This window comes from Protobothrops mucrosquamatus, unplaced genomic scaffold, assembly GCF_001527695.2.
Source record: "Protobothrops mucrosquamatus isolate PMUCROS unplaced genomic scaffold, P.Mucros_1.0 scaffold815, whole genome shotgun sequence".
Taxonomy (NCBI): Eukaryota; Metazoa; Chordata; class Lepidosauria; order Squamata; family Viperidae; genus Protobothrops; species Protobothrops mucrosquamatus.
In genome coordinates, this window is record NW_015387078.1 from 494559 (window position 1) to 507647 (window position 13089).

A 13089-nucleotide genomic window follows, 5' to 3' on the forward strand; every position below is an offset into this window, starting at 1 on the left:
GAGCAGTGGAAAGTAACCACTCATTGTTATTATTATTGTTATTATTTCCTAAGAGTGCCTTTGTGGAGTCCCTGTGTAGAACATCATTGTAAATGATGCTCAGACTAACCCTTTGCAACATGTCAGCTGACCTTCCTTCCTTTTCCTGTTGAAAGAGGACACTTCTAATATCTGGTCCCATCCTGGAAGGCTGAGTTGCAGACAACGGTGACTTTCTCCCAACAGAACACTTGAGCTATTAATCCTGCCCAATGGGGTCCTCCCTTCCCTAGGATATTGGTGATCATTTTATCAACATTAAGAAAGAGTGATTACTATCTCATTGCCCACTAAATACCTTTTGAGGAAGCCACTTTGGACCAGGAATTCTCTTATAATATCACCTGAAGCCTAGGACTATTTTTAAAATCACTTTCTCCCTTTTGGGGATATGAAAAGTAGGAATGAGGCTAGAAGTTCCTCAGACATGCTATTCTTTTTTTCTATTGCTAATTTATCCTTACCCCTATTCCTCCCGAAAAGGTGCAAATTTTATCTGATAATGTTTGAATTTTAGCCACAATGTTCAGCTGTTGTGGGGAACAAGGGAGGTTTGAAAGGTGGAAATAGGAGCAGATTGCCACCCAGAGACCCTTCTTTCATTCTAACCCTTGCTGTGAGCCTGAAAAATTGCTTTGCTGAAAATCAGTCATTTTGCTATCCTAAGCTAAGAGGTAGTGGATGTCCACATGGCAGGATGTAAGTGTGCTGCCCTTTTATGCCATCTGGTTCACCAGATTAATCCAGTTGCTTGGTTTACAATACAATGAACCCCAAAAAAGTAAACATTCATACTGGCCACTGAGCCAAGATCACACTTTAGCTCATGCCACCACAGAAAAGTCATGCCAGATCCTGAACTTGGTTGAGTCCCAATTCTTAATTGCAATGCTTCCCCTGCCCTCCCTTCGGCTGCTAATGTCCCGAAATGAATGTAATCCTTCAGAAACAAAGTGGTTGTTCTTATGGATTTTCTGGGATCACGGGGTCGCCGGACTTTGCCTCGTGTGGATTATGGGCCCTTGCCTCTTTACAGGGAGAGACTTCCAGAGATGGCTGACTTCAGCTACATGAGCGTACCTCGACATTGTGGAGGCAGCCATACCCTCACCCATCCATTCAGACGCTACGTGAAACTGCAACAGTTCAACCAGGGTACGCCCTCTGTCCAGCCAGATGAAAACACCATGCTGGCAATGATGAAGGTAACGAGGAGCCAGGTGGAGAGGGAGTAGGAGAGGGTGGATGGACATTGGCACGGGTCTAGAGCGGGCCAACCGCATTTGAAGCCTAAAGTCTCGGCACTGCCTTTCACTGCTTTGCATGATCTGCCCTCCAAAAGGGTAAGGGCAAGGAACTCTACTAAAGAGAAGAGGTAAATACAGGTAGTCCTTGACTTACGACCACAACCGAGCCCAACATTTGTTATGTGAGTTTTGCCCCATTTGTCGACTTTTCTGGCCACAGTTGTGAAGTGAATCATTGCATTCGTTAAGTTAATAATGCGGTTGTTAAGTGAATCTGGCTTCCCCATTGACTTTGCTTGTCAGAAGGTCACAAAAGGTGATCACGTGACCCCGGGACACTACAACTGTTGTAAATACGAGTCGGTTGCCAAGAGTCTGAATGTTGATCATGTGACCATGAGGACGTTGCAATGATGGTAAGTGTGAAAAATGGCCCTAAGTCCCTTTTTTCAGTCAGTTCTGCTGTAACATTGAGCGGTCACTAAACGATTGTAAGTCAAGGACTACCTGTAGTACTGTACAGGTTTGACATTTTGTCATTTAGTGCCCGAGAGGTTTTCCTTCCTGAGGTGTTCATTCCATGAGCAGGATGCTACCTGTTTGCAGTTATTTGTAAAGTTTTGGTGCACCTGAGGAAGAGTCTGGTATTCATCTAGGACAGTGATGGCGAACCTTTTAGAGACCGAGTGCCCAAACTGCAACCCAAAACTCATTTATGCATCGTCGGGTGCCGGGTGGGTATGGCCATTGGCTGGGTGTGGCCCATTGGGTGGGTGTGGCTGCAGTGGTAACGGCAGACTGGGTGGGACTAAAAAGTTCAATCAATCAATTCCAACTTTGCAAGATCTTTTTTTTTCCCCGCAAGAAGTTGAAATTGACTGATTGATTGAACCTTTATTTTTGCACACGGCGTCGGAGGCCTAAAGCGAAAAGGTTTTATAAAACCCAGCTGAAGGCCTAGGACTGGGGCGACGGCGCGCGTGCCCACAGAGAGGGCTCTGAGTGCCGCTTCTGGCACCCGTGCCATAGGTTCGCCACCACTGATCTAGGAAACTGGTAGTTTTCCAGATGTTGCTGAAGTACAGTTCCTAGCAATATTAGTCTGGCTTGTCAATGGAGACAGATGTTGAGAGTTGTAATTCAGCAATATAGAGAAGATAGTAGTCTTCCCAGTCCTTGCCTAATGTAAGAAAAACCCAGCAAGGTTAGACCACAGGTGTTATTTGTCCATTGTTTATGTTCTTACAGTGCTTCAGGATGGGAGCCATATGAATCTTATCTTTATTAAGCACGGAATCTGCCTCTTTTGTAGCAATTGTAGCCTGGTTCCACCAGCATCTCCCTCAAGACCTCATTCCTATGTAGATACGGTCTGGATCAACTGCAGTAGGGTATATAGGATATTGTGAACTGTGCTGCATTGTGTATAGGCTACTTTGTCGTTTTCCGTTTTTACCGATGGTTGAATGGAGACCTAGTCATACTTATGCTAAGCCCATTAAAAGCAATATAGTTTAGCTAGTCGATATTAATGCCTCTGCTTTAAATATGACAAAGTTTGCCTTTTCCTAAAGGATCTTAAATTGGGCGGTTTTATACTGTAATGGAAGCAGATGCTCTCTGCAGGTTGAAGAAATCCAAAGTCTGCTGCAGATGATCTGAAACAGAAATCTCTGACTCTTGTTCTATCCTTCCTTACGATTGGAGACATTTTCTTTTCCCTGAGAATTGGGGCCTCATTATCAGATACTTTTCTAAAAGGTTTTGCTAGCTTCTTTTGGCAAAATCAGAATAGGTCTATTTCAGGAGTTTATTTCAAGATTCTTCAGCTTTTTTTGTTTGTTTGTTTCTATGTTAGTGGGAGGAGAGGAAGGGGCAGAACAGGATAAGATTCTTTTTAGAAAAACTGAACGTGAACAACCCCAGTCTGCAGTACTTAAAGTAGATGAATACATGAACAGGAAATTACCAAGGCTTAATATTTGGGCAGCAGTGAGAAATGCAATCCAGGGTCAGCCAAATATTTGATCAGACACACTTGTCAGTCCTTCACAACAATCTCTGACTTTATTTAAGCACTTGGAGAAGAAAGAGTATAATGCTTTTCTGAATAACAGCGATAACATCACCCTTTTTTTTAAGAGTCTCCCCTTTCATGCTCTTAACTTCAAGATTGGTGGCTTAGTATTGTCTTTGAGATAATGGCTATATTTTGCTACCTCTCTCTGAGATTTCCATAATATAAAAGCAACTGAAGAACAAAAGTCTTTTTTGACCACATGTCCCTCTGTAATGTCTTTTTATTCTCCTCCGTTAGCAGAGATGCGATAACACAATTTGGCCATTTTTGCTAGAGTCACCCATGCTAATACAAGTCCATTGTTCTGACTCCAATCATGCTAGATGCAACTGAAAACCTTCCCATCTGGTGTAACTCTGGCGTGTATGTGCACATGTGCAATACGACTACAACTCCTACAACCATTCCCCCATGATTGTGTCAGCTAGAGATGAAGGGAAATATAATTTAACAATTCTGAGGGAGGTTGCAGATTGGAAAAAGCCCAAATTGAATATACTGGGTGGTTTCCTGATTATAGCCCCCCCCCCTGTATTTTTGTGACCCTACGCAACATCCACTTACCTTACATGCCAGGCAGCATCCCATTGTAGGGTATTACGTTTTTACTCCCAAGTGAAAATGGGGAAAGTTAAGTCAGCTATTGTCTGGGGAGGACTCTGTTGGATGAGAAAGGATGGAAAGAAGGCACTTTAGGATTGCGGAGATGGAAATCTCAGCAGCACAACTTGGGGCAAAGTTATTGTTCCTACAACTGGAACTGCAATATCTCCTTTGAAGAGAGTTCTGAATTTAATCAGTTTGGCAGAAACTCCCAGTGTTGTCTGGGACATCCCAAGATTGTGACTGGCACATCCTTTGTGTGTGGAAGGAGCTAATCACACAATAGGATCCTCAGGTTAATAAGAGAACAGGGGATCAGCCTGCTTAATTATGCTCAGAAACAAAATTGGACCGCAATGAGTTGAAAGCTTCAATACGTTCAAATAGTTTCTAAGCCACATTTCTTTGATTTCTATGTTTGCTCCTGCCCTGCTCCCACACAAGTAGGGTCCCCAATAGTAGCATGTATCTTTTTACTGCAAGGGGCAGAAATCCTCACTGGTTTCACTCTGTATAGTTCAATAGAATTGGATTTCTGAATGGCAGTCGAGAGTCCTGACGTGCCTTTTCCAATTTTCCAGCACTGGAAATGAGGCATTGTGCAGCAGATGGGAGGTGACAACAATTAGGGACAAGACAGGTATAGCTACCTGTGAATTTTTAAAAAGGAAAAGATCCAATTTCTAAGCTCCAGTGGTTTGTCCAGTTACCACAGTGGGGTTTTCAAGCTCATTCTTCAGCTTTACGAGTAAAACCCTTGTAAAAAGTTGTTAACCTTTAGCAAGGTTCAGCTGAAATTTCTTCTGTGTTTGCATTTACTTCCAGCACGAAGAAGTAGATATACTGGGTCTTGATGGTCATATTTACAAAGGACGTATGGACACACATCTTCCATCAATAACCGGAAAGGAATGTGAGTTTTGTGTTCTGTTTGCAGATGCTCCGAATAGACCTAGTAAATTCTTTCTCTTTATCCTTTATAATTCCATTTTGAAGTATTTTGACACTGTACCTTTTTGTCAAGTTATTGTCTATGGCAGTATCCCCAACTTGGACCCTTTTGGTTCCCAAACTTTGTAGACAGCACGACTTCAAGTGAGAAATTATGGAAGTTGTAATTAAATTAGGAGGGATCCAGGTGGAAGAAGGCCAACCTATAGAATAGACCAGGGGTAGGCAACCTTGGCTCTTTTATGACTCGTGGACTTCAACTCCCAGAATTCCTGAGCCAGCCATGCTGAGGGGAAAGGGAGAGGTTTCCAAGCTGAGCCATGCTGGCTCAGGAATTCTGGGAGTTGAAGTCCACGAGTCATAAAAGAGCCAAGGTTGCCTACCCCTGGAATAGACAGACCTCTTTGTTTGTTCTGGTGGGGAATTGACCCCGAGAAACATACAGCAATTTCCCAGGTGGGCCTCTTGACTTCTTGGAATTGCTATGGGACTTTACTTTCATATGTGTCCAAAACATTGATGCCTCTCCTCACACTTCTCTTATCAGCTGTCCCGAGAACAAGAAGCAAGGTCATTCGGTCTTCCTCACAAAGGCATCACCCCATGTTCAGTGACATGGCCACCCTCCCAGCTCGCCCACAGACTGCAAAAGTGTCGGTGGGCGGCACCTCAGGTACGTTAACAATCCTGAATCAAGCTCGATTAGAAATGGAAGTGATGCCTGAAGCCCACCTTGGGAACGCTTGGAGAGTATTTCCTTCAATTTTCTATGAAATAATTGCTGAGAAAAACAGAGCATCGATGATGCTCAAATGAAGTTTCTGAGAGGTGGTCTGTATTCAATTTTATCACTGTAGGATGAGCATTGTGCAGATAACACTTGCCGAGGATTCCAAACCACCTGTTCCTTTCTTGACCGAACTCCACAAGATTTCCTTGAGAAAAGCAAAGAGCTATTGAATTAGCGACCTTTCATAAAGTTAAAAGTTTTGAACAATGAGGCAGTGGTAATAGCCAGGTAAAACTGGGCATTTGTGAAATCTCCCTTTCAGTCCTTGCTTTAAAAAAAAAAAAAGTAAGCTGTGATGCTTGAAGTATTGAAATCTGGTACTTTTTTTTTTGTTAGGGCTTCACTTAGCTTAGTAATATATTAGCCAAACTGCAACTTTCTCTTTTGCAGCTTTCACTGGTATGTTTATGTTCTTCCATTTCCCATGAGAGATGAGGTTAGTTTCCCAGGAAACTGCCAGATCCTGCTTAAGAATTGAGCCTCTGCCTTTCTGCAGACACCCGGTAACAGGAACCCCTCTTTCTGTCTGTGATTCTTATAGGCGGTGGATCTCCAAGGCAGGAAAGCCTTCAGGACATCATCTCTTTTAGTAAAGAGTCATTTATGGGCCGGACAGACACAAAACATACTTTCCCAACCTTGCTCTGACCTTCCAACTCTGTTGGACTGCAATAACTGCTTTGTCCCAAAGCTTCAAAACTGAAGATAATAGGAGCTGTAATCCAGTACTGGTAGAGGATATGATTTTGTGAAAGGTTGCTGTTTTAAAAAACGTTTTTTTAAAAAAATAGGAATGAAACTGGTAGTTAAGAACTGATGTGCAGATCCACGCCTGGTAGGCCTTTTATTGTTTTTGTGGGAAAACTCTTCCCAGCTGAGTGATTCTAGCTTTCTTTGCAGTCTTCATGGCCACTAATCCATCTGTCCATTATAGAGAATTCTCCTTGGAGCACTGAGGTGCTGAGTGGTCACATCTGAGATGCAAATGCAAACTCAAGTTATAAAGAATCACACTGCAGCAGCCTGGTTGAAGGATCTTTCCAGAATTTATGGTGCTGCTTTGCATCATTCCAAAATGAAGCTTACTTACCCAGTGGCTAATGTAGGAAAAGTACAGAACCTACCAGTGAAGTGTGTGTTCACCTTGCCCAGACAAGAAAGGGAAAAAAATATTACAAATGAGGGCAAATATATGTGTCTCTGGGTAATGTTGCAGGCTCCAATCTGGGTCGGTCACTGGGACCAGAGGTGTACTCTTCCGAGCTTTCAGACGTGTGCTGGAGCCCATCCTCAGGGAACTTCTCTCTAATGGAATAGGGCAGTGGTGGCGAACCTATGGCACGGGTGCCAGAGGCGGCACTCGGAGCCCTCTCTGTGGGCACACGCGTCGTCGCCCCAGTCCTAGGCCTTCAGCTGGGTTTTATAAAACCTTTTCGCTTTAGGCCTCCGCCGCCGTGTGCAAAAAAAAAAAAAAGGTTCAATCAGTCATTTTCAACTTCTTGCGGGAAAAAAAAGATCTTGCAAAATTGGAATTGATTCATTGAACTTTTTAGTCCCATCCAGTCTGCCGTTACCATGGCAGCCACACCCACCCAATTGACCACACCCACCCAATGGGCCACACCCACCCAGCACTCGACGATGCATAAGTGGTTTTGGATTGCAGTTTGGGCACTCAGTCTCTAAAAGACTGAGTGCCCAAATATTCCAGTAGAGAGCGACCCAGTGACTGACTCGGAAAATTTATTCCCTGCAGTAAGTTTCAAGCATGGCACCATTCATGCTCCCTTATTATTATTAACTGAATTCAAGAAAGGTCTGGTAGCAGAGTACAGGTTAAGCATGGGCTGATTCACACATAAGCACATCTGTAGATTAATAGATCTCTGATATAATCTTTTCCAATAAGATGTCCTCCAGATGTTTAGATTACTCTCCCAATATGGCAGCAGTCATCCAACTCATCTGGAGGAGCAGATGGGCAATGCTTCTGGAACATATGAAGCACATACATGTTATCTCGAATAGAAAGAGGGAAAATAAGCATGCTGGTTGAGAAACCTGGATTTCTATAGTGTGCACTCAAGAGGTTAAAAATCCAACACAAGTTTACTTCTCAGATGTTACCTCATATAAAACATTACATTACAGTGTAAAACAGATCTTACTGTATAAGTAGATGTTGTTTTTATAAATACAGCATTTGGGAAATAGGACTGTCACAGAGCAGACGAAACACGATCTGACTGTCATTTGGGCTCATTCACGTTACTTGGTTTGGTCATGCTAGAAAGGGCAGAATGCAGCTTCCTCACAGAACATCTCAGCTCTTTCTGAGAACTATATCAGGCATGAATGTCACAAGGCTTTCAACTTTGGTGCATCTTTTAAATGGCATCCTCCAAAAGATGTGTTGCAAGAGAAGGTGACAGAAACTGCAGGTGTACAGAGGCCCACAAAATGAAATTGACAAGTATTTCTGACATCTGATCCATGTTTTAATAGACAATAATATTAAAACTACGAGATGAATGGCAGTGAAGCTTAATGTAACCCTACACAAAAAACCTTTGCTATGGAAAATACACAGCTAAAAAGGATTATGCTAGTCTCCGTCTTACAACCACAACTGGGATCAGAATCTCAATTGTTGAGCAAGATGTCCATGTGATCACATCACTTGATGACTGCCATCCCAGCTCTCCCAGTTGTGGTCATTAAGTAGACAAAGAGAAAGAGCTGTCTGCCTAAGGAGGGCAGGCAGTTCCCCTCCTGTGGTAGATCCAAGCCTTGGTTCTGCAACCCTTCAGAGGAGTTCCCTTCTCCTCACGCACAGAAGGGAACACATTCCCTGGCCTGGGGAAACCAAATGGAGATATTTACAATCCCCATTTTGTTTCTCCACCCCAGTGCACTGTTTCTTCTTTCCTCCATGTGCAGAAGGGAATTCGTGCACTGGGCTGGAGAAACGAACTGGAGATCGTGAAGAACACTGCTTTGTTTCTTCAGCCCAATGCATGAGTTACTGTCTCCTCCTCATGTAAAAGGGAATTCTTGTGCAGGGCTGGAGAAATTAAATGGGGATCTTTATAATCTTTACCTCAGGTCCTTTCCCTTCTGTGCGCAGGTGATCAGGTGTCCGTGGGGACGTTGCAGTGGTGGTTAAGTGCAAGGATAGGTCATAAGTCACTTTTTTCAGTGGCATTGTAAACTTCGAATGGTTGCTAAACAAACGGCTGTAAGTCAAGGACTACCTGTGCAGTTCACAGATTCTCACCAGGGAGAATCACTTGGTCAAAAATATTGGCAGAAAAGGAGGCCTGATTCATGTTCCATTTAATTGGTAACCAGCCTTCCTTCTTGCCCGATTTAAGTCCAAGCTAAATCTGATGTTTTCCTTTGACCAAGTACACACTATAGCACGGGTAGGCAACCTTGGCTCTTTTATGACTCGTGGACTTCAACTTCCAGAATTCCTGAGCCAGCATGGCTCAGTTTGGAAACCTTTCCCTTTCCCCTCAGCATGGCTGGCTCAGGAATTCTGGGAGTTGAAGTCCACCAATCATAAAAGAGCCAAGGTTGCCTACCCGTGTACTATAGCGTGCCGTAGCATTCATGTAGTGTGCTAAACCATAGCTTTGTTTACCTCAGTTTATTGACGCAATCGCTACTGGCCTGGTTTGCTGAGTACAGGCAGTCCTCGACTTACGACCACAATTGAGTCCAAAATTTCTGTGGTTAAGTGAGAATTTGTTAGGTGGGTTTTGCCCCATTTTATGACCTTTCTTGCCACAGTTAAGCGAATCACCGCAGTTGTTAAGCTAGCAACAAAATTGTTAAGGGACTCTGGCTTACCCATTGACTTTACTTGTCAGAAGGTTGCAAAAAGCGATCACATGAACACCCACCCCCCCGGGACGCTGCAACGGTCATAAATATGAACCTGTTGCCAAGCATCTGAATTTTGATCCCCTGATCACGGGGATGCTACAAAGGTGGTAACTGTGAAAAACGGTCATAAGTCATTTTTTTCAGTGCTGTTGTAAGTTTGAATGGTCACTGAATGAACTTCTGTAAGTCGATGACTACCTGTATGTTAAACCTTCAACTATGTCTTTCGAACCAAAATAGATGGTCAATCACCGGTCATCAGAGGAATTAGAGACGACAGGCAAGCTTCAAGTCCGGCAGAGGAGTTAAAATGGCTTGCAAGCAGAATGACATCGTAGCAGGTCTGGGATCCCAGGAAATTTTCTTTTCAAAATTCAGGGCTTCTTCTCACCCTGTATAATTCCTCTGGCTAGCAAAAGCTTTCCAGGATTTCAGACAGGGGACTTTGCCAGGTTCAACTAGAGACGCCAGACTGAAGTCTCTTCTTTCATCGTTTAAGGGCAGGGACCGGAAAATGTCAAATTAAGGTGGTTTTGTGCATAGAAATCAGGGGAAGGAAAGAAGTTTATGCAGGGAAAATGGACTCTGCTGATTGGCTCGACCATTTCTTATAAGCCCAACAGTAAAATTGGATGTGGCTGTTTTGTGTGTTTCAGCTAAATCAATCACAGACAAGTCTCAGTTAAGGAACTCTGAAGAGTCTGGAAATTTGGAGAGAGAAACTTTTGAGGTCCGAATGACGATTCCCTCGAGACAACGGTCTGATGAGCAGTCTACCTAAGCCAAGAGGAGTCCAGTTTTGGACTCACATAGAACGTGGTTTTCACTGATGACGCCAGACAATAAAGAGTGTTCTAAAGGAGAAAGATGCAGATCTTCTGCTGCCATGGAGCCATGGCCCTCTGGCTGTGCCCACAGTGTTTGCAGTCTCTCTTCTTCCTATAGTGGTGATCATATAGTGATGTTCCTGGAGGAATCTGCCAGCGGGTGGGGCAGGGTAGGTGTAGAAGGTGGTAAGGTGGGATGGGCCTTTCTTCTGCATTGTTCCACCGAGTCTACAGGTCATTCGTTTTATCCACGATTAGTTCAACTTCAGTACAAAATCCTCTATGTAAACTGGCTAAAGATAGCTGGTTTTAAGTATCGTCTTGTCCCCCTTTTTTATTTGTTGCTTTGGGTCCACGTTCAGATATAAAAATGGCCATGTAAAAAGAAAGCTGGTTTTGTAGTCCAAGAAATTTCTCTCTGCTATATGAAGAGAAAGAGAGATTGGATCTATCTCTATTTTTATCTCAGAAGTGGGCTGTCTTCTGGCCTCTGACAGGTGACATAATATCAGTGTGATCTACATATTTACAGATTTTGCAACCATTGGTGATTTTCTGGAAAGCTCAGAAATTCTTGAGAAAACTCTTCTTAGTGCAGAAATTATAGCAAGTGATGCTCTAATTCCTGGACTGAGCAATCTCTGTGGTCGCTGAATTATGCAGAAACAGTAACTTCTAGAGAATTGGTAGCAGCTGTTACAATAAATCAGTATAGAGAGGGAGGGTGAGGAGTCTTTAAACTTGTTCACGCTTGTGCTACACTGAGATTTTAGGGGTGGGGGTGAGTAAGATAGGCTTTATGTATTGTTAATGAATGTGCAGGTCTGTACATATGAATATACACATGTACAAGCATATCTGAACACCACCAAATTAGTATCTTATGCTGCTTCAGCCTTGCCTTATTAATTAGAGTTTCTTTTGGCAAACTATTTTAGCCTGCCATTCATAATGATCAATAGAAGCCCTAACTTTCATCTAATTCCAAATCTGAGGTGTGTGTGTATATATATATATATATATATTACTTCAGTGCAGGGCAGAGAATAATTGCCTCTTGGCAATTGCTTTTATATAAAGCAAAAACTATTTTTATTTTCCACTGCAAAATGCAAAATAGCCAAGCACTTAAAAGTATCCGCTTGCCTCTGAGTCCCATTGAATTAGTGTGCCTGCATTACACGCAGGATGAAACAACGACAAGTCCTTGATTGGCTGGTAAGCTGCATCACCTTTAAAAGCATTTAATGTCCCAGTTGGTTAGCTGTAGTTGCCTGTATGACAGGGTGACTCTGTAAGTGAAATAGACACTTTAACAGTCACAATTTAGGTAGCAGAGTGAACCCAACAAAAATATTTCTAGACCTCACAAGACAATTATTCCCTTGATCTCAAGCATACATTTGAAGTAATCACACTGTTTCAGTTGGGCAAGCAACTAATTCCGCTTCTCCGTGGCCAACACATTTAGTTCCCTAGTGAATCTTAAATCACCGCTTTAGAATTTAGAAAGCTTTCCAAACCAAACAAGACTTTGGTGGAAAAGAACATTTGGTTTCCCAGTATGGCTGTGGATCTTTCAGTGCCTAGTTACATAATACAGAATTTAGCCAGACTACACAAATATCGCTGTCTCTCATCCTGCAACAGAAAAACTTCATTGCATTTTTTTAAAAACGTGCAGAGAAGCTATTGTTCTTGAACTTGAGAACCTCAGCCAAATAGTTTGTAGGGATGAGAATGAGCACTTCCTTTCAAAAATTTCATCATGTAATTTTGGTGGCTGCTCTGCTTTTCACTAATACCATGCGAAGACTAGCAGTTATTGGGCTGGGCCAGGGCTCAGGGACCAGCAGTGGGGCTTCTCTGCCAACATTGCTACCATCTTTGCAAAATGCCAGAGGCAGAAGAAGTGGCCTCTTGGACCCAAGGAAGGTGTCTTAGATAGACCTCCTTTGAGTATTAATCATCAAAAAGCTAATGGCTACATTGGAAGGAGCAGACTTCTGCTTGTGCAGGGTTGAACCATCAAGAGATGAACAACTAGGGCTGTTTTCTTAATATAGAGGCTACCAGATTTGGATTGCAAGAATCTGGGTAATTAGCCACAAAGCATTTGTGTGTTTCTGCTGCATTCTATCACTTACCTTGGTCAGTACAAGTTACAATACAGTACAAGCATTTGTGTGTTTCTGCTGCATTCTATCACTTACCTTGGTCAGTACAAGTTACAATACAGTACAAGCATTTGTGTGTTTCTGCTGCATTCTATCACTTACCTTGGTCAGTACAAGCTACAATTCCACTTCCAGCTGCCCTTCTGTCATTGCCCACCATGCCTGGGTTCCTCTGTGGTGTAAGCGGAGCCTACAGAAGAATACCACCAGATTTGTTGTTGTTTTAAATTGAAGTATTGTGGCTGCTGCCCCTGTTGTGTTTGCATTTCTGGCCCTGCAAAATGCTCAGTAAAACTTGTGTAGTAGACTCCAGCCTTTGTTTCCGTGACACACAGTCAACAAGGGTTCCTCCTACTTACCTTTTCAAGGGATTTTCTGAATTTCTCACAGGTTGCTCTCAATTTTTGGGAAACTAGCATGCTTCCCCTTCATTGTCTGCTCTAGAAAAATCTAAAAAGATCAAAGGCTTTTTTGTGGAGAGTAT

At 42.9% G+C, this 13089-nt stretch overlaps 1 protein-coding gene across 1 annotated transcript in view; it reads left to right on the forward strand.

Moving 5' to 3' along the window:
- The window catches only part of QRICH2 (glutamine rich 2), a 70094-nt gene extending 59649 nt beyond the window's left edge, over nucleotides 1–10445 (forward strand). Inside the window, exons 19-22 of the mRNA XM_029284674.1 lie at nucleotides 1082–1244; nucleotides 4795–4882; nucleotides 5468–5593; nucleotides 10258–10445. Coding sequence (XP_029140507.1) covers nucleotides 1082–1244; nucleotides 4795–4882; nucleotides 5468–5593; nucleotides 10258–10382 — 502 coding nt within the window. The 3' untranslated portion in view covers nucleotides 10383–10445. The remainder of the gene's footprint in view (nucleotides 1–1081; nucleotides 1245–4794; nucleotides 4883–5467; nucleotides 5594–10257) is intronic.
- The last annotated feature ends 2644 nt before the right edge of the window (nucleotides 10446–13089 follow it).